This window comes from Hesperophylax consimilis, chromosome 5 (genome assembly GCF_061612785.1).
Source record: "Hesperophylax consimilis isolate HC1 chromosome 5, BYU_Hcon_1.0, whole genome shotgun sequence".
Lineage (NCBI taxonomy): Eukaryota > Metazoa > Arthropoda > Insecta > Trichoptera > Limnephilidae > Hesperophylax > Hesperophylax consimilis.
This window is the reverse complement of record NC_142840.1, coordinates 16,972,887-16,996,319: the sequence shown is the minus strand read 5'-3', so window position 1 is coordinate 16,996,319 and position 23,433 is coordinate 16,972,887. Positions and strand designations below refer to the sequence as shown.

The following is a 23,433-nucleotide window of genomic DNA, read 5'->3' as shown; positions in this document are numbered from 1 at the left end:
TTTAATTTTGTTTAAATTTTAAAAGATCATTTAAAAAGATATTTTGCAGAACACCCTATGTTTTATACGGGGTAATTTTTTCCTACTGATACACCTATTTATTTTTAAGCTGTCACAAGAATCGGCTTCCTTGATTCCGCATCCAACATATATTATATCGTATCTTACTCTACATAAATGCAGTATCTCGCATCGACGGAATCCGTTTATGACATTTATTCTCAGTTATGAGGGTGTAAAATTTTCACTGCAAATTGAAGGAAATAGCCCCGTTCAATATTAAGATAAATGATGCACTTTATGGTTGCATGAGATGGGTCCTTCCAGTTAAGTGTCCTTGGAGGTATTAAAATACAGCTTGCCTCGCTTCAACACAAATTATTGTACTTTTATAGCGTTGAAAGCAAAGAAAGGGAATCGATACTAGCTGATTCCTATTCAATTTGTCTTTTTTTATAGAATTTTAACCAGTTCAATAGAATCAACATTTCAGAATCATTATTCTAAAATGTCGTTTTCGCTTGTTAGTGAAAACTAAGAATACTCGACGAAGAGTAAATTGCCTGTGCGTGCTTCTAAATGTTGTAAAAGTAAAAGAGATTTAAGAAATAACTTATTTTAATGCTTAAAGACTTTAATAAATTAGTACGCACCTACTTCAAAGCATATTAAAAAATATCGTTCCTGCCAATATTGAAAAAAAAAAATAATTTGGTGGTGGAATTTCAATTATATTCTTTTAATGTTTTTCTGAAATAATCTTCCTCCAAACTCACCTCTTAATTAGTTGAAAAAGTTTTTCTTTCAAGAAAATAATGGTTCACAACAATGGTTGGAAAGGTATAAAACCCATGAAAATATTCCACGAATTCAGTGAATTCAAGTCTAAAATGGGGATTAGAGAAATAGAGAAAGAAAAAGCCAAGCCGACGAAATAAAGACCATCTAGCAAAAAAATACTGACCTCGTCAACTATTTGACCCGGAAAAATATTTAACCGACAAAATTACTTTATTAATAGTAATATCTAATGACCGGTCTATTAACTAATATCAATTTGATCTTATATATATTCATATGAATATGCGTAAGAGTTACAACTGCCCAAAGTTAGTGAAAGAATGAAAGAATAATATTTTGGGAGATGTAATGAGACTGCGGGGAAGGTGAGAAGAAAAGAGATAAGTTCCTGGCCATTCAGATCTGGCCTCTAAACATGGCTAATGCAGATCAAGTTACTCAAGTTTCAAATCTTAATGGTGTCTTCTCAAGCGATGCTTAGAGTATCTTCTACTGTATTTTAAATTCCACATGAAAATTATTTAAATATGTGAACTATTTTTCATTTTCTCTCCCTAAGATTTGAACCCGCTTTCAGACATGTCTGCCAATTTTTTCTATATTATATTGCATTGGGAGAAATTGCGAAAAATAATAATAACTACATCTCCTGACTAAAAGTCGTTGTAAACACAAATAGGCTCAGTGCCAACAATGCCCTCCTGTTACTTGATAAGGATTTCTAGTTTCTTATTGCACGCTATTGAAAATTCCTTCCCACTTGCAATTCTAAACTTGGGGCCAAAATGCACCTGCCGAGAGATCGGCCGAGTCACTCGTAATGTAATGTATGCAAGTGGAGGGGGTACTTACTAGACCGAGTCATTGTGCGTTGCTTCCATGCACTGTCTCGCCTGAATTACTGGCCCACCACTACGTCAAGGACTGAAGGTACTGATCATATCAGACGAGCACTCAGCCGAATGCACTGTCTCTGCCGAGCATTCGGCAGGTGTAATTTAGCTATTAGGGCCTATTGGTGGTGTTAGGTATTCGGCTACGAAACACGTGCACTTTAAATTCCTAGCCTACACTTAAATAATGGAGTTTTCTCTTGGTGAAATAATTTCCAAAACTACGTAATAGTATAACATTACGTCCGGAGGTTTTATAAATGTTTCTCTTTTTTTTAAGTAGAGCTATCTTTTCGGTCCTAGATTAATAATTTGTATCCAACTCGCTGTATTCGACTTTGCCCTAGCAGGTCTGGAAAATCGATCTTTCCGTGGGGATTATTTAAATTTTTTCTTAATTATATTTTAACTATTTCAAATGTTTCTAGAGAGATCCTTCGGGAAATAACTTATTCATCGTCCAGTAAAATAACTTACTACATCCTTTGGAATCTCTCTAAAAACACTTGAGATTTTACTAATAAGTTCATCAGCAATAATTAAAATGTGTGCGTCTTGCAAACCACCTTTACTAGAGTCTTGTGTCTCCTTTATGGTGTTCAACCATCTGCAATCTGCGCACCACTTCAGTAAATCATTGCGTAAGTTACTCGCAGTTCTAAAGATTTAAAAATTAAATTATTCCACATTATTTATTTTATTTATTTATTATTCTTTATTTTGGCTTTCACCCATTAGGGGTGATCTTGGCCAAATACAATTAACATTTTTCTTATTAACAATATCATCATAAACATAACATAATGTAACATAAATAAACCAAACATAACATAAACATAACATACTTAACAAAAACGGTACAGAGCTGGTAACAGTAGGTTATTACAAAATTATAAAAATAGGAACCTGTGTACAATATAAGTGGGCGCTTTTCGTTATTTAACCAAAGATTTTTCTAAAATTAGTAGCGTTTTTTTTAAACAGAACTATGAAATTGGCAATCTTATAAACAAACACAGCATATGGGAGTAAGCAAATGTATTTATAAAACATAAAGATTAACAAAACACAAACATACCATGAACATAACATAAACATATGTATCATAACATAACATACACATAACATAACATGAACATAACATATCATAAACAAAAACATAACATAACATAAACATAACATAGGGTATGACCTAAACATAACTTAACAAAAACAATACAAAGCTGGTAATAATAGGTAATAAAATTTAAAATTATAAAAATAGGAACATTCCACATTATTATTAATATAAGTAATTTGAAAAATAATTTGAAAAAAATTGAAAATATTACTAAAAAGAATATTATTGAAAATTGTGAAAAATATGTAGTTGCCTTTTCCCCTGGCGGGGAATAATTTTACTGAAATGAATCTACTATAGAACAATTAGTGGGGAAAAGCCTTTACAATTCAAATTAAGCCTTACGACTTTTTTTACCAAGCGAATTTATTTTGAGCAATGCTTTTATGTAACTACATACCGACCGATCGAGCAAGCAGATCATGTGATGCATATTTACGATGGATTTTTGTGTTTAATAATAATTAATCTGTTTAACCCTTTAGGCAAATTTGTTCGCTTTTGGGAACTGTTTATTCACATGGTCTCATAGAAATCCCTTACTGTCATCGTTATAAATGGTTATACAGGGTTATAAATTTAAACGGTGCTAGAAAGAGAAAACACTATGCTTTATATTCAAATCAAAGTTTGATTTTTTTTATTAATTGGTGTCTCATGAAACGAAAAAAAGAGGTGACGATAATGTTTTTTAATATATTTTTATTAAAACACGAGGTGTTATTATAAAAATCAGTAACCTTATGTTAAATTGTACTAATTAAATTTTAATTTTAGCGTATTTAATAACCTTTCAAAAGCAGTTTTCAGATACATTCAGAATTAGTTCATTATTTAGATTTAATTAAAAATACTCCAACCTTTTGACAGAACATGCCAGAGGCCTGAAGGGTTATGGTTTTTCTAGAACATTTAGTTGAATGAAAGCTTAATAGGCATAAACGAACATTTTTAATTTCAGTTCAGAAATTCCAATGTTGAATTACTCAACCGAGATGAAGGGCGGCGATTGATTCTCGTTTCCCTCAATCATTTATTTCTCCCAATTACTGCCTTTATATCTCAATAACTGTTTTCCTTTTATTTACTTCTTTTAATTCGTTTTCCCACTCGTCTGAAAACTCTTTCATTTGATCTCCGCTGAATTGTAAAGATCGCTTGACGTGGTGCGTGACTTGTCCATATGGCAATCGGACACGATAGGGACCGATATCAAACTCTGAATGACACCGTGGGAGTAGGCGGCGGGTTTCCTCGGATATTGTATGCCTTCAACAATTCCATGTTGTACCGATGATTTTTTGACGTCAGTTGTGTGATTCCTATAACATGTATACACAGATACATACACTTATTATTATATATTTATATAACAAACAACATTTTCGAAATCAAGGGCCAATTTCGACTAAACGATTTTTCCCATAAAACCGTTCTTGTGTATATTAGGAAAAAATACCAATTTATTTATTTACTTACGCCTGCCTGTCTTTTTTCAATAGGCTTAAAATTTAAACACGACACAGTGCGGCCTTCAAACAATAGTTAGATTAGTGTAAAAGGTGAAACACAATTAGCTTTAAACAGGTAAGATTAACACCACCAGTGTTATTTTAATTGTGAATGTTCACCTTCTAATTTGATACCAGTATTTTTATTTTACAAATATTGATTTCATTGTTAAAATAATTTTAACGCTTGCATTTTTCAAAGCCTGCCAAAACGACCGAAAACTAGGTACTCGTGTATCTCGGTTTTGTCGATTGACAGCAACGACAATCCCACTCGGTCACAAGATTTCCAAAAACATGAATTCTTTTGAAATATTTTGTAAACCGTAGTAGCGACCCTTGTACGAGTATACGCAGTGTAACTTGGCAAAAAACTGCCCACATTATTAATTGCATTCTCTGCATTCGGCTGGCCAACTCGCGAGGTAGCTGTTTAAGTGTCTTTTAATGTCAGAAACCGCCGACCAATCACAGAGCGTTTGAGTGTCTCGCGGTTTTAATCGTTTTTAAAAGAAGCTTTATTATTTCTTTGTATAATAGTTTTGGAGACCTGTGAAAAGCAATGGAGGTTTAAATGACCAATGAACAATGAAAACATGGTAAAAACCATGCATCTGGCAACACTGAATCGCATGGTAAAGAAAAATAAATGAAAAGATTGTTTCAAAGATGTAGTTTAGTATATATATATATACTAATTAAATATTTTTTCTAACAGAATAAATAAGTTTAAACTTCATGAATGATAAATGAAAGATCTGTACAGTTTGCGGTAATGAGAAGCGTTTTTACTTGTTAGCATTTGCTCATGCTAACAAGTTTGCCCGACAACGATCGAGTAGGCGTTTTCACACAATTTCTTCATTTTTATTTTCGATTAGATATGCGAGAAAACTCATTTCATATTGAATATTCCAGCAAGTAACGAGGAATATAAATAATGAAAACCTTTTTCTTACAAATGCGAGGTTGTATTGTATGGTTTCATGGTCCCGGAGCGCAGAAACGAAGGTAGGCAACAAAGGCCCATGATCCCCGATCCCGCATTGAGTGAGGACCTCGCCTGAACGGTAGAATTGTAGAATAGATGGCCGTTGCCTGCCGCAGCCCGAATTATATAATTTGACGAATCGGCCTGAAGATTTTCTAGAACTTTCGACCCGTTTAATATTTGATCACCCCGCTCTGAGCGGGCTGTGTAAATATGCCGGCGGCCCAATTCCCAAGTTCGCTTTACCTGTTAACGTGCGTTAAAGCAACTACCAGTACACCTTCCAGGCTGCATTTGAATAATGAAACAGTAAAAGAGTGAGCGGAATTACGAGCAAAGTAGACACTTTTACTTACCGATTCTTTTCATGCGAGGTACGTTGTACAACGTAGAAAACGTAGAAAAATGTGTTTTAGAACTTCAAAATATCTGTACATACTTAATGAAAGGTTCGTATCTGATCTGTTCTATAAGTTTTTATGGTGAATTTATGAAATGAAAGTTGAAGTCAAGTTCAACTTTGGGTTTCTATTCAGTAGAAAAGCATCTTCTCACGGATCCATTTCATTGAATATAAATAATATATCAGGTGAAATCTCGGCCTAACGGACCACCACACGGAGAAGCTCTTGAAATTATTGGTCATCCGGTTAAAAACGGGATCGCAGGCCTTTAACGAATGTATTAATAAATAAGCTATTCTCAATTTTCTCCGTGCACTATTTACAGTATTAGATGGTCTCCGTGGTCGAGGGTAAGGCTCTCGACTAAAAAGGTTGAGGTAGCGGGCTCAAATCCCGGCGTGTGCAAGAAAATTTTATTTGATAAACTACAAATTATTCATTTACAGTATATTTTCGACACGTTCCAAAGAGAAAGATATAAACGTTGCTTCAAATGGCTTTGGCCGTGTTTATTGACTAGACCCGAATAGTCAGATACTTTCAGACCTTTCTCTTTCATATCTCATTTCCCTCCTCACTACCTTTAGCCTCACAGCACACCCCAATTATGGATGTCATAGTATCACTGGCTTCGGACGGTTGGGAGCAGTTGGGAGTCTTGTACGGTTTCACATTAAAAAAATCGATGTAATGAGGATTAATAATGATGATAACTGATTTTGATTCATCGCTGGATACACTTGACGCTGTGGGAAAATTGTATCGGTCGCAAGAGAAGCTCAGTTTTAAAAGATAATTCCGAAATCAGGTGACCAATCTTTAATAAAAAACTACAGACCAATTAGTATACTGTCATTTTTTGCCAAAGTTTTTGAATCGTTGATATACAAAAATATTTTTTCACATTTTAAGCCTATTCTCTGCACTAGGCAACATGGGTTTGTTCATCATAGATCTATCAACTTATCTTATCTTATCTTATCTTTTGTAATTATGTGTGTAATTCTTTTAATGAAAGATTACAAGTAGATGCAATTTATACTGATTTCCAAAAAAGCTTTTGATAAAGTTAACCATTCCATGAAACTAGAACAAATAGTAATACATGGAGACTTATTGCGCTGGATGAAATCATATTTATATAATAGAACACAACTAGTGCTTATTAACGAATATAATCATCCCCTATAGTTGTAACTTCTGGAGTACCACAGGGGTCAAATCTTGGCCCCCTGCTTTTTCTTATATTCATAAATGACCTTGGCTAGAAATTAAACTGTGATTATGCTTTTTTCGCCGATGATTTTTCTTAAAATTAAGTCTGTTACCGATCATCTAGTGCTTCAAAAGGATTTCGATACACTAAATAACTGGTGTACTGTCAATGATATGCACTTAAATGTTACATTCTAAACTTTACTTGAAAAAAAGTTACAAAGAATTTTTCCTATTTCATTAATAAGAATATTCTTAAGAAAGTGTCTTCTATAAGAGATCTAGGAATTAATCTTGATTCCAAATTTATATTTGATTTACACATTAATGACATTAAGTCCAGATCACTTAAAATGATGGGATTTATTCACAGAATAACTAAACCTTTCAAAATCCTCAATCAATTCTAACCCTTTACTATGCTTTAATTAGAAGTAAACTTGAATATGGAAGCACTATTTGGAATCCACATTATTGCAAGTATAAAAACATTATAGAATCGGTTAAAAAAAAAATTCTTAGACTATTATCTTTCAAATGTGGACTACATGACCATCTTAGATTATACGACGCACGTCGTAAATACTTTAAGATTGATACACTTAAAATAAGAAGGCAATTGACTGACCTAATATGTTTGAATAAAATTATCCACGGCCATCTTGATACCTCATTATGTCTTAGTAATATTGAAATAAATGTCCCCAATTCCCATTGTTTAAGACATCATAGCATTTTTCACCTGAATATTTTCAAAAATAATACCGCCTATTTTAGCCCTCTGACCCAAATGTGTCGACTGTATAATAAGATTGAGTGTGCTGAAGTAAATATTTTTGTTGATAATTTATATGGATTCAGAAAAAAATTGTTATTGTTAAATAATAAGTTGCACTGATTATATTATGTATTACTTGCGTCTCTTACTTTTCTGTAATATTTGTATTTCATATATATTTATAATTTTAATTTTTATTTGTTTTATATTTTAATCTTTATTTGGGTACATGAAAATTAATTTGTCTTTGTACGTGTATTTGTATGTTAAATGAGTTCTTATTACTGGATTGTTGTCACGTAAGTGAGATCATCTGTAAAAACCCAGTATAAATAAATAAATAAATAAAACACTATTTTTTAACGTTCATACCGTGACACATTAAGAAAAAAAACATAACAAAAAATATCAAACAAATAAATTCTAAAAACTATATTTAGATTCATAGTTACATCACTTCTGGACACACTGATTTGATTCCTAGATTCTACCCCCTACCCACACCTACTATAACATCAACTCCTTCCTTTTCTTAAAAATCGCCTCCACACAGCACCGCCAAATATGACATAGGCCTCCAGGGAAATTACTTTCCTCAGAGCCACCTGTGTGGGGTTTATAATAATTATAATTATATTTAACCATTTATCATTTTTTTCTAATAAGATAATATTTTTTATTCCAGCATGTGGGGAGGTGCAATAGTGTAATCCCATAAGTCCCTTATAGTCGTAGATATCGATTGTATAGTGGATATATGAATATAATGATTTATTTTAAACTTATATCTCAGCCTTAATTTTATCAGTATGAGCGTGAAAAACGGTGTATTACTATAAGGGTTGTTTTTTTACATAGCCTGCTCAGAATAAAACCCACAAAGTATTCGGACTTTTGACAGTCTCGAGTCACGTACGACCCGCTTTGTCGCATGAAATATTTATGCGTGTTCATGGCTAAGTCCCTTAACGCGACACTGCCACTGGTAAGACGCTCGGGTATTTAAATTAAAAACTAGGATATTATGCAGCTTTAATTGACGCAAGTCTTTCGTGCCTCTTTTCATTACGGCCAATAGGACTTTCGGAATGGTTTACACAAAGTAGCTATACTTTACACAAAAATCACCTTGAACCTTAACTTAGTGACGTAAATTAAAATAGCTAATATAATTAGATAAAACGTTTTTTTATTTATCGTACAATTACTTTTTACTGGCAGGTCAGGATTGGCCAGTTTTCTTTAATATTATGAATACACCTTCTAAATTAAATACCAGTGTTTTTTTTTTCATGGCATTTTTTTCCAGTTTATATTTTTCAAATCTGACGGGGTACGCGTGACGTCATAAGCAACTCGGTTTTGTTTCGGTTAACAATAAGGTCAATCCGATCCGGGTCGGTATGAAGACAATAAAACCAGATTTAAATATTTAGCAAGATTTCTAAAACACACGAATTCTTTTGAAATAATTTGTAAACCGTAGTAAGAACTCCTGTGCGAGTATACGCAGCGCAACTTTGCTCCCGACTATCTGTATTCTTAATGCACGCGGTTGGCCAACTCGTGAGGGGCGGTTTAAGTGCTGTCCAATCACAGGGTGTTTTGTGGTTTTAATCATTTTTAAATAAAGATTTTACTACGTGTAATTACATATAATAAAACTTATATATTCAGAATCAGCGTTTGTTAATCTATATATATATATAGATTAACAAACGCTGATTCTGAATATATAAGTTTTATATATATATATATATTTTTTTTAAGCAATAATAATTTTCTCTCGAGTTCTATAGAAGACGTTATAAATATTATTTAGTTTAGTACGTATAATTGGTTATATTTACAAGGCGATTTGAAAGCATCCAATTATGTATTCTAGGAAAACATCAAGAACTATGCATTCCTATCTAAATTTGATAATAATAATACTCGTATTTACAAATCTTGAGCTTCAATATTGTTTCCTATTATTTAAATCTCAGAGAAGAATATTTTGTTTCCCCACAATAGACTTATTATAACCAAAATTGTTAAGTGTACTGTTGGAAATTGATTAAAAATTTTATTTATAAAAAATAAATATTTAATGTCTGCACATTTTTCATGATTATTTTCAAATATATAAATCTGATTTATTAAAAAATTTGGCGCGACAAATCATTTAAAAACTATTTGAACTTAATTTAAAAATTATGTGTTAATAGTCACTTACTATTCGTAGGCTTCGTGTAGTTATTGATTTAAAAAAAAAACTATTCCATTCCCCACGCACCTTTTTCCTATTTAGTATTCTTTGTTATCTTCACTCAACCCTACGAAATTAACAAGACATTTTAAGGACATATGTAATAGATATGTAAATTATGTATAATTTAATTTAGAACCATAAAGTTTGTGGTAAAATCTTCTGTGAATGTCCAAATAAATAAATAAACCCACACATACACAATAGACCCATTCCAAGAATATTTTATTTGTTCATAAGAAGGGTTATCATCAAAAGAGATTGAAAAAGTAATTTATAGGAAATAATTCTAAAACAGATTCTAAATTAAAAGAGAGATTGCTAAATTAAATAAACATTACTGAAAATAATACTAAGCTAACGAATTCAAAATCAATGTTGTCCTAAAATCAGGACAATTATGAGGAACGGTGGTATATACTTTTGGTTTAAATGTATGAAATGTGTGTCCTTTCTCAGGTGAATTTGTTTTCTTTGCTTTTATTTTATAGATTTTTAAATATTACAATTTTCAACTACCATACTAGGCTAATGCCCGTGTTGTGGTAGCCATATAAATTATAAAATGTGAAAAATAAATAAATAATAATAAAATATTAAGTGTTAAAATAATTTAAGGGTAAAGATACAATATATATTTGAAATAGTTTCTTTAAGGCGATGCACGAGCTGCTTTCAATAACAACCCTTACGTAGATGGCGATAAGGTTTAAATTCCCGCTTAACAAAATCCGCCTGTTTTGATATATGCAAGAAAAAAACATGCCCAAAAAGTGCCTTTTATTTTATTTTGTGGATGTCAGGCATAAATGATTAATTTTTTTCAATAATTTTATAAATAACTTTATTTGTCACATTGTACAATAAAATCACAACCGAAAATAGGTTCGTAAGTAGGAGATTTTGAACTTTAAACAGTTTTCATAGGCCTTATACATTATTTTTTCTGGGCTTATTAAAAGAATTATCTAAAAAATACTCGATTTTTTCAAAGGCCAAGACGTATTCTACTCGCAGTATTTCATTAGGGCATCTGAAACATTTCTAGGCGACCAAATTTTCAAACCAAAACACATGATTATTACTACGTATGGCATCGCCTTAAAGAATTCTCGCCCCCTTTCAAATATCCAGCATAGAACACCTACTGTAAAAAGGGATATCTTATTCGTCGATTTAATATCGTTGCTCAATTTATAATGGTAATATGTGGTGTACTGGTATTCATTCACCTTGTCCGTAGTAAATATTTATTATTGAAGATTTTCAGGTGTATATTTTTATGTTTGCATGTGCAATTTAACTATCTGACATGCGGGTTGATGGTACGTGTTGATATATAAAAATGAAATTTAATAACCTTTCAAAATGATGTTTTTAGATGAATGTACGAAGGAGCTTAGATAACCTCAGTTAAAGTTTGATTAAAGATTCAACCATACTCGTTTTAAAATTCTCGCAAAGATCGTTTCAATGTATTAGGTTGTTACATAATAAAGAGGAATCTTTTCACCGCTGGTTCAGAGATCACCAAAATGATATTTTGGTCATGAACTTTGGAATGTGAATGTCTGTTATAAGATACGATAAATGGAAAGTGAAAAAATATTCTTTAAAAAGTTATTCAAATAGAAAAGATACAATATAATACAGACACGGTGAATTGTGCCAATTGAAGTATGGTGCCAGCCTGTTTTATTTAAATTTATCATCATCAAGTTTAATTTGTAGAACTCCATTTTAATGTTTAATTTTTGTTTTGTTATATATTCAATACTATGTATTATCAATGTTTCGGCTATTTCTTTTAGAGAATTTTATAATGACTTCAGAAGGCGAAACAGCTGTCACGCGTAATATGGATTACACACCACAAATTGTTTAGAGATATTTATTTTTTGTAAATTGAATAATAATATTATTGAATACTACCAGTCTGCGTGTTCTGTTCATTGTTCCATAAGGAAAATACAAAAGCAGCTCTAATATAAGGTTTAAATATGGGCGACTTCATAATATTTCAGATGTATATATTTCGGGTCCGGTTTGACCAGGCAAATATTTGTCTGTCCTAGGTTGAATGGATCTCGTTTGTTTGCTTAAGCTTTTAATGAAGGATGCGCGGGCTGGTCTTTTGTCAAGAAACATTATCGGTATTTCCCCCGGGTTACTGGAGTCGCTTAGTGTTTGTGGCATGAATTTGAATTTGTGATGAAAGCGATATATTTGTTTGCTTATCGTTTGGACAACAAAAGGGTAATCTTGCCGCAGCGAGATGTTCGTTCGCAATATTTGAAGCCAGCAGGAATACCATATTAGAATAGAAGAGTATTGTACTATGAGACCATCTTGTGCATACAAGAAGAAACGCGATATTATAGTACGTGGAGTTGATATTATCTTCCTGAGAATGAAACATGAATACTATCTTCCTTCCCTTTCCTATGCCGAAATGATCATTTCCACACCATCAATCCACCTGAAGTCAGGTTTATCATGGTTCCATTGTCCTGCAAGCTTACTGCAGTGAAGCCTCTTTGGTGTTCGGCTATCTTCAATCCTTGCCATACGTTGTATCCAGTGAAACCAGAAACAAACAAACTTTACACCGCCAACCCTCCTAATGTCAGATTTATCATAGTTCCATTGTCCTGCAAGCTTACTGCAGTGAAAACTCATCAGTGTTCAATCCTTGCCACATGACCTATCCAACGAAGCCAGGTGCGTGGTTTACAAACTTTGATATCTCGCGATTTTTTGTTTTGGTCGTACAATTTCCTGTCGTACAATTTAAGGACAGTATTAAAAAAACTTGATTAAATTAGGTTACAACTGTACCTTAAATATGCGCTAAATGATACCAATGCCAATGTATAAGACAGAAAACTGACACCAAGCTACAGAACCTAAATGAAAAGTGTCTCATTAGTTTAAAGAGTAAATTAATAACTGGTATCATAATTTACCATGATCATTTAGATTAGCAAACAGGTACTTCAACCCTTTTGTACCTAAGGGTGGTTAAAGTTTCAGTATAAGTAAATTAAGTTAAACATAAACAGAAGTTCAAATTAACACATTTCACAATCTACAATTAGGGAGGCGGGTTTGGATATAGCCGCCCCGCCAATCATTTAATATGTAACCAACACCTCTGCCATAGTTCACCCCAAGTGGTTCGCTACGTTTGGTGATTTAACAGGGGCGCCCGGGTTCGGGGAGGTGTGTTCACGATGCACCTGCTCACCTTTGACTCTCCAACTCCATCATTCCTTCGTCAATCCTGGACACACTGACCTCTAGATTCGTACCCACCCCTCATTCCTGTTTTCCTGGAAAGGGTGGGTCCCCTCCTCCAATGACCCCTAGATTCGTACCCACCCCTCATAACTGTTTTCCTTCCCAGAACTTCCTCTCCTTTCTTTCCTTAAGACCCCCCTTCGTTTGACTATATTAAACAAAACAAATTCCCAGTTTCAGGTTATTCCTGCTATTGAATGATGGAGTAAAAGTTAGAAAGAGAAAACACAACGATTTATATTCAAATCTAAAAGTTAACCACAGAAGAATTAAAATTTACACCTCTAAGAAACGAAAGGTTCCGACCGCAATTTGAGAAAAATTCATGAAACTTCGTGATTTTTTATTCAGAGCGTTTTTTTTGTTATCAGTGCTTAATGTGAGCCGTTTTTAATATTTTTTATGCTGGCATAGAAAAGTTTTAGACTCCAAAAAGTATATCTTTATTTCTAATAAGTTATTCTCAATTAGGGAGGTATCAAATCTCATACCATATATTATATACTTACCCTTATGTGGAACATTTGAAATACACCGTCATTGGACGGTTGGTATATGTACTTAATAATTTTCTCAATATTAACCCTTTATTTTCTGTACACTTACTGATATCCTTACTTCTATCAATATTTATTATTAACTTTGTTAATAAAAAATTTTAAAAGCGTTATTCATCACCTGTGAAAAATAGTTTTAAGTTTTCGGTTTAAATATCTCTGTTTATTTGGTATTTATTGCAAAGTGGAAATTCTCCGATCTTCTGACAAAACATGCCATAGTCCTGAGGAGTTAATAATAAAACGTGAATGAATATATTGGGCACTAATAGATTTAATTTTAAAGTGTAACCACAATAAAGATATGAATAACTCAAGTATATTATTATGTATTATTATATTTTACAAATCTAAATAAATACAAATTTAAATGTTAGTTTGTTCAAAATCTTAAGTCTACGAAACTTCTTCACCGATTGCTTTGAAATTTTGACACAATGTTGCATTCGAATACGCGTGATGTTTTATATAACTATTTTATATAGATGTCACCTGCGACGGATAAAAATATGTTTTTTTGAATATCTGTTGGACAAACATGCTTTTTTGGACGTAAATGCAACACGCGCTCTTGTTTCTCCATCCACACAGTTCGACTAAGCCACAACAATGCGTGGCGGGGTACAGCTAGGAATATATAAATATTGTAGATGTCCTTGTTGAAAATTGATAAAAATATTTTTTTACACATGCTAATTTTAATCGAAGGCACAGACTTTCCAATTAAATCTGAGTGTGCCTTATTAGCACGGTACCTAAGTGCAATTATTACGCATCTTAAACTCAATGTTTTTTTTTTGAAACAACGTATTGCTTTATGTTTTATTCAGGAAACGTTTCTAAAGATTAATATTCTACCGCCTTTCGACAAAACGAAAGCACATATATCGTGGTCATAATATAATATCGTTTGTGGCTTGTGGCTTGTGGGGATCGGTTTACATACATTTGCAACTTGCAAAACGTTTTCATGGAATCGTAAAAGCTTCAAACCATATTCAATCTAAAATCTTTTTATGATTTGCTTGAGATGAATTCTTACGCACCCACGATGTTTTTTTTAATCAAGTGTATATTAAGGCTAAGCACTACACGTAGTGCAAAATCATGTGTTTTTTTTAATTTGATGGCTAAGAAATATTTTATTTATTTATTTATTGGACAATTTGTATAGCGCCGCTTTCGTTTCACCTCAGGGGCGCTTTGCAGTTGATGCAAGTATTACAAAAAATAGAAATATTACAAAAAATAACGTAAAATTAAGTTAAATAAAATGAAGTACGGGAACAGGTGACACGAAGATAGAAGATGGAGACTCTGCAGAAAAAATCCTAGGTGGTGATGAAACTGGACCAGCTGCTGCAGCGAGAGAGTCCACCGCGTCCACCAACAGTGCCAGCACGAGGTTCGTTATCCGTCCAGGTACGTGTCTGCTGCTAATAAAGCGGTGAGACAGTATCCTCACATAGGTAACAGACGTTCGGCAAGTCCATCATTCATCTCCATGTGATCTTGTTCCTGGTGATTGTGTTAGTGGTGCATTGTGTCCGCAATAAAAGGCGACGGTCGGGATAGTAAATTACCCTTTTACACGCATTCATTAATTTGCAACAGTGCAGCCTTTTTATATGACCGAAATAACTAAAGTTTTAGGCCGTAAAAAAATGCTTTAAAATTAAAAATTTCCTACTTAAAAAACCTTTTTTTGGTTTTATTGTATAATGTTTAGAAAATGATAGTAAAATAGTTAAATATTTGTGCCTGCACTTCGCTAAATAAAATAAAACACACTTTTTGGCGATGTTTTGTTTTGCGTAAATTATAACGGCAGCTGGTGTTAAGCGGGAATTTAAATCGTATCGCCATCTACATAAGTTATCGTTAGCGTCCCAAATGTTAAACGACATGGTTCACGCCGCAACCGCACTAAGCAGTAAAAATGAGGTTTTGTTATAAAGGGCAAACTCTGCAACTAACATCAGCTCAAACGGCGAATGTCCAATACGTGATGCAATCCAAAGCAAAGTGTTAGAAAGATTATGTTATAGACTGCTAACGAGGTATATGATGGAAACCTTTTTTGTTTTCTCGAGCAACGTCTGTTAGTTTTTGAAACTCTATTCACTGGTTCATTGTGTATTGTGGCAGTTTTTTTTTTAGCCATCATCTGGGATTGAATTTTTAAAAATCATCTCTATAATATCGCTCTACCTAATTCAGTTATTTTATTTGATATTCAACAGTCACCCTGCCCTTGAAAGTACTGTTTATGATTCTTTAAAAAGGTTAAACGAGAAGTATACGTATTTCGTGCAATGTACATGTACAATGGCAGTATTGTTCCACAATGGAAGTGGTGACCCAAAATGGTATAAGCGCCCCGTTGGTTCGAGCGACCCAATTCTAGCGTGTCGGGCTTCTCAGGCGAAAGAATCCATTACAGTTTAATTTTTCCCAGTATTAAGGTACTTCATCCATGAGTGAATGTTTAATTTTCAGAATATATTCCCCACTTTCACGGACAAGGGAGTTGAAAGTAATGTTCAAAAAGAAGAATGGGAAACAAACTTTAGCAAATGTGAACTGTGATATTTCCGAGCATGCGACGTAATAGTTTCTGTTAAAACGAGGATTGCGAAGACATTGAAAAAAGCCATTCTTTTTTAGTAATGTGCCACAAATTAAAACTTGTTCTTTCTCTAGAATAAATTTCTTTCTTGTTAAAAAAAGTAAGAGAAATGAGTAATGAGATTCTATTCAAAGTTAGATATTAATAAAAATACCTTATTTGTAGATAAACTGAAATGTGTTTTTATTTGTGAATGATTGCAGCAAGCCCTCATTTTGGTGAATAAAAATTGTAACCAATTTGTAGCTACACGTGGGCTGCTGATGCCAAAAATGCTCTAGTTGTTAAATGTGTTCTTAGTTTTTTTTCTTATCTTCATAAATGATTAAATTGTCTCGCATGACTAGCAAATGTTTTTTCTTACAACACTGTTATTATTTTTTTAAATACTTACGAAAACACATATGTTATTATTGTTATGATGAGAAAATATGAAAATTTATTTTGTAATTTTTCCAAGAGCGAGGCTTCACAAGATATTTTATATGAAAATCCAAGAATTGCGACAATAATATTTTGATACTATAGTATCCTCTTTAGTACGTCTATTATAATATTGTTGCCAACATACCTACTACCCTCGCAAACATTAAAATTATACTTTTTGTTGTAGTTCTTACAACAATAGGTAATCAATCAAACAGAAGGCACAGAAAAAAAGGTTTTCAGAAATAACAAACAAATATGTTTAATTCGTGTCGATGAGTCATTATTGTATTTTCTAAAGCATATTACAATGGAACGACGCACTTATTTAATCATTATAATAATTTGCCCACTCAATGTATGTTCTAAGGTTCTAAAATTGTCTTTTTGGACACGATAGCTTGCTGTATTAGCCGATGTCACACGTTTACAAATACATTTATTGTTAAATGTTGTGTTCAAACACGAACGCATGAAAAGGGGCCATTAAAAGTTGTAATATTTACCACTTTTCAATCATTAGCCTTTTTGTAGTTTTTATCATGTAACAACAAATTTAACGGTATCAGTTGAATCGAGCTGAATTTAAAAAAAAATGATGCACCTCTAAAGGAAATTAAAACCCCGCTTTTGAAAAAGCTTCGCTCTTTCATAAAAAAGGCTACATATTTTTACCCTCTGAAGTGTCCCGTATTTCTTAGTCTATTTTTAGCTCCTAACTATAACCAGTTGTATTGGATCTCTTTATTCCCGTGAACGTAACATTAGTAAGCCATTAGACGGGAGAATATTGGTCTCTAACACTGGGCAGATGAGTAAAATTCTATCAGCACTCGGATGCTCTCTCACACAGTGCTTTCAGTTAATTCAACCAAGAAAAATATTTCTAGTATTTTTTTAAATATTTAAGTTCTTCAATTGATATTTATTTTTATTTTTTTTAAAAAGACAAACATTCCCGGGTTACGAATAACCTGACAATATTTGAAAATATCCTACTACCGCCACAGTAAGCTGAAAATGTTGCTTGAGTTGTGATGGAGAACTTAGCCAGCCGAGAAATTGAACACACTACGCCTGAGTGGGACCCAAGCGCGATGTCAACTCGGCCACCGACCGGCATTTATTAGACATATTCTTGTTGTAAAGCTCATGACTGCTTATTTTAAAATCCCTAATATTAACATGATTTCAACTTTTTGTGTAGCTTTTTAAAATAAAATAAAACATTCTTCAAATGTTTTTTGTATAAATTCGTTTTACATTTAAACAGCCTTAACACAACATTAATATGTTTTGGTACGTAAAGAACACGGTTTATTTTGAACATTGCGCCTGAATAAATATACACAAATCCAGGGAAATAATATCCTTTTAATGTAGGTTTACTAACTCTCATGTTACAAAAAACCCTTCACAATATAATTTACCTGTATAATCATACCTACTTTTTTTAAAAATAGACTGTTATTTAACTTACATAATACATAATATTATGAAATTAAATTCAATTTTCAATCTTTAAAATCTTGTGTGTGAACAGTAATTGATTTTTCTTCTAAGAAATATATCGTCAGCAAGTTTACAGGTAGCTTATTTGCTGTGTTGCTGACAGGATGATAAATTTAAGCTGTCAGAAAAAAATATTGACATAATTTTATTTTATTTATACCGCTCATATTTTATTTTGATTCATCACGACAAGACTCGAGCAAATATTTTGATAGATTATATCTAAAGAATGTTCGACGGCGAATTTTTCGAGAATTTCAAATCAAATTTCCAATTTATCTGAAATAAAAAAATAAAAAAATTTTCTACTACGATCGAACTTTTTTACATGCCCAAAAAAATCAGCACTATGATAATGATTTCAACTACTTGTCCGATTTTGCAAAAAAAAAAATCTTTTTTCTTTTATTCTTTAATATGTACAAAATCACTTTAGTAAAAAAAACTATTAAGGAATTATTAAAAAAGTTTGTTAAGGAATTTTTTCTTAGCGTTATTTAAGATTCTCTTAACCCTTAAACGACTACCGCTGTGTCTACCGAATTTCAAGAACATCTTGTGAGCAACTACTACCGAAGAAACAACGATCCTTATTGTGATATGGATCGTTGTTTCTTCGATAGTACGTACTTGCTTCGATTGTTCTAAATTATCGTAGCACCCCTTTCCCCGTTGTAATTGATTAAATAAACTTGATACCGCCTAAATCCTAGATTAAGACAAATTCAAATAGATTTATCTATAATCTCGTTCTTGGATTAGCATTGATCTATCAAGCAGCTTTCTTTCTAGAGTTAAACTAATGGGCGACTTCATTTTAACCAATAGTCTATTCAAGATAACGAATACATTGAGAGACTAAGGACGGGTTGTTTCGGAGAATTTGAACAATTTGCCAAATTTCAACGTTCATTTACGGGTTCTGTGAAAGTCCTATTCAAATTCTGTTACTATATCATTATAGGCTAGTTGCTTGACAGAACTGAAATAATAACAGAACTTAAAAATATCTTTCACAGAACTTGAAAATTAACTTTGAAATTTGATGAATTGTTCAAATTCTTCGAAACAACCCGTCCTTAATGAAATAAGGTGAACAACGGGATATAATTGTAAACTCAACCGTGAACAACATGATAAAGAAAATCTAATAAAATTTTCTGCTTCAAGATTGGAATTTTGAATTAATATTATTTTTTGTTACAATTCCGACAAATATACTAACTAATTATAACAGTTAATATTTTTCATCTGATAAAAAAATAAGAAAGACGTGAAAAAATTATTATTTTACGTAAAAAAAATTGCATTAATTTTTTTTTCTATTTCTATTCTCGTACACACAATAAATATAATAATTACAAGTTACACAAAAAATGTTAATGATCAATTACCGTATGGGTCAGAAGTGATGTTTGTAAACACCTTACTAAGGATCATTTGTTTCTCAGAATTTGAACAATTCATCAAATTTCAAAGTGAATTTTCAAGTTCTATGAATGCTCTATTCAAGTTCAGTTTTAAGTTTTGTGAAACAACTGGTTAATAATCAAATAATAATAGAACTTAAATAGAACCTTCACAGAACTTAAATTAAAATTGAAATTTTGATAAATTGTTAAATTCTGTGAGACAACCCACCCTAAAAGAACTTTCGCTGAGGTTTATTTTTCATATATGTAGTATTATTATGTATAATATAATATAAAACAAAAAAATACAGATTAATGTTGTGTAGGTAAGTTTGATGATGTGTAGGAACTGTAAATGATTTATTATATGTATATTATAGTGTTTCACGAACACTTCACCGGGAATGCTGAGGTGTTTTTGAAACAGTTAACAGTAATAAGGAATTCCAGTCAAATTTAAATAATATATATGTGAAAGCTCCACTTTCTAACTTAAAAACCAGAATTTTTTTTTAAATGTAGATTTCATTGTTAAAATTATTTTCAACGATTGAATTTTTCAAAGCCAACCAAAACGTTTGAAATCTGACGGGGTACGTATGACGTCATATTTACCACAGTAAGGTCAATCCTACTCGGATCGGGATGAAACCAACACTATAATATTTCTAGCATTATCAGTATAACTTTAAAACATTATACACAAGTAACGAATTCTTCATATTATAATTGTAATAATTTAACTCAAGTATAAATAAAAAAATAAAAAAAGGGGAAACCGGTTTTTTCCGCTAGTTAAACATTGCTTAAATAACATTTTACCTATTATACTCGCGAAAAATAACGGTGGTGTCGCGAAGCTGCGACTCCACTATATTTTAGAGGTGGTGCAGAGCAAAGCCCTATGTCACACGCCCAAAGGACCAGTCCCAAACTACACCGAATGCTAGGTTATGGGACAATTTATGCATCCGACAAACCCGATGGACAGTGCAATAGTCAAAAAGGTATAAATCTGGGCTTCTGGAGCACAAGATAAGCCCAGATTAGAATGCAGGAAAGATGGACTCACCCGTTGAAGATTACCACACGTCTCCAGGAGTTTGGATGATTTCACTTCACAAATATATAATCGCCCTGTCTGATATTAGTTATCACTACGAATTCTGATGAGCAACTGACACCACTTGTCCGATTTTACGTGTGTCGCAACAATCATTTTATTATGGTGACATTTTGGGATGGGTAAAAGGGTAGGTAGGAAATTTGCAGGATTTTGTATTGACATTACACTTGTCCATTAAGCATGTGGATGCATACCTAACAATCCCCTAAATATTGCGCGAACAAACGGAAAGAATTTATGATCTGAGGTTGAGAATAAAAGTTATTTTGTAAATACCTACGTCTTATTTCCTAGCGTAAATTGTAACTTCCTTTGTTCTACTTTAAAAAATATATTCATGTTTAATTGTTCGAGTTTTAAACATTTATATTAAATATGAAACGAGATACAAGGTGAAAGTGGCGTGTTCAAATAACACAGTTATCAACTGCTCCCAACTGGAGGAGGAGATGTCAGATGGGGAAGAAGAAGATGTGAAAGAACCCGGATTTTCAGCTCTGGTCACCAAACACCGCTAAAGCCATTCCAATATTTGGTTGATCTCGTGTTTTTTTTTAGGGCTTCATTTTAAGCTCGACTAATGTCGATATTATTCCACCTAACAATATTCCAGTGATATCTCCTGCCTCTTTTGCCATTCGTTTTTGTTTGCGGAATTAATTATGGGTTTATATATTTGTACGTTTGTATGGGTTTTTTTTCCTAACACATTGCAAATAACAATAACGGAGCAGAACATTAAGCACGTCTTTTATATTGAATATAAATCAAACACACAATTTCATTCCTCAATATTTTTACGATTGTGGTTTTTTTACGGATTGCATTGAATTTATGGTGAAACGTGTGAGGCGAAAAAAGAAAATGAAAAGAAAAGGCTGATTTAGGACCGTACAGATAAAGTCACCAAACTCAGCCATATATTTTTTGAACACTATCTGGAGTGACGGAATGAACCATATAAATTACATAACATAGTAGCACTAGAAATGTGCTGTAAAGTTCTCCAAATTAGTATTTTACTTAATTTAACAGTCAGCTAAATTCTTGCTAGAATTAAACACCTGCAAAATAAACGCTCACACCACCATACAGTAGACCAGATAAGGGGCTTTTGACACATATCCTATTACGCGTAAACATTATTGACAGTATAATGTCTTAACTAGAATATCTTCGAAAAGTAAATAGTTACCCCTTTAATAATAAACGTGTATTAAATTTTACTCAATTGTAATACAAATATTTAATTTATTTCACTGAGAAACAATTTTCTAATTTAGTGGAAGGAACAAGTCATTATCAATTGATTGTAGCTTGTATCAGATAAAGCAAATATTTCCAAATATCTACCATTCACACATTCTGAAATTTTGTCAATTTAAAAAACTTATTTAGGGTCAAACGAAAGATGCGACTGAATCTTTTTTCTGTCTTTTCTGTTTCATATCTTTCATTTGAGAGTCATTAATATTGTCTTCAATTTCAAAATATTACGATTTGAGGTTTTACTTACTTACTTATCCCACTATAAAGAAAACTTTTTTGGAGTTTGGCGTCGTTCATGTTTTAATTAAGCTCAGTGTCCTTCTAGAAGAACTGTGGTTGCCAGGAAAAAATAATATGAAACATGAACTCAGTAGGTATTATTTTCTTAAAATATATTATTTTCTTTTTTATAATGGACATATAAACACTGCTGTAAATATACCTACTCAGTATAATTAAAGTACATTTTATCGTAAATAAGGCGAATCAACGTGGTTGATTACTTAATGCTACATTTTGGCAGAGAGCTTACGTGTGTCAAAAATGAAGTGAAAAACTTCTGCCAAAGGCAATAAGTAAAGCTTTTGATTGCCTCGGAAAGAGAAAAGCACCTACCGCAAGTTATGTTATTTATTTCTCTGGAACTCCGAACAGTCCCAACGCAGGGCCGGCCCTATTAGCCCAGTCAATGAAGGGAAAAAAAGACCCAATGTCGGAACTAATTCCCCGGAAGCTCAATTTTTCAAAAGATGCAACTGAAGAGAACTTGTTGCAAAATGGAGAAAAATTCGCTCTCGCCTTGTATGGTCTTCGTAGCTACTCTAATTGAAACGAAGCTCAATACTATAAGTTTACCAGACAAACGACAAAATCAGCTTTTAAATCTAAATTTGACTTGGCAAAACTACCACCGAATTCAGAACCGTGTCATCAACATTTGTTGAGAGTTTATTTGCAAGTACAGTTTTGGTTAAGAAACAAACTAAACCCTATAAACTGGGGATGGAGGTATGAAATGCAAATGAAAATGGTGGAAAGAAGAAATTTTTGAAACCATTTGCTCCTGATGACCTTCTTTCTCTGGTGTCCTGTTACTGCAAGTCTGGATTTGGAAATTACTGTGGCTGCAGAAAATCTGGATTTACCTGCTCTGCCATGTGCTACAACCGTAACGGATTATCATGTCTGAACACACCCCAGTATGACGAAGAAATGGAAGACTCTCTTGACTAGAAAAT

General features: G+C 32.6%; 1 protein-coding gene across 1 annotated transcript in view; it reads left to right on the top strand.

The window, feature by feature from the left end:
- rdgA (retinal degeneration A) overlaps nucleotides 1–23,433 on the top strand; it is a 539,333-nt gene that overhangs the window by 177,616 nt on the left and 338,284 nt on the right. Inside the window, exon 4 of the mRNA XM_089632263.1 lies at nucleotides 23,141–23,164. Within this exon, the coding sequence (XP_089488389.1) occupies nucleotides 23,141–23,164 (24 nt within the window). The remainder of the gene's footprint in view (nucleotides 1–23,140; nucleotides 23,165–23,433) is intronic.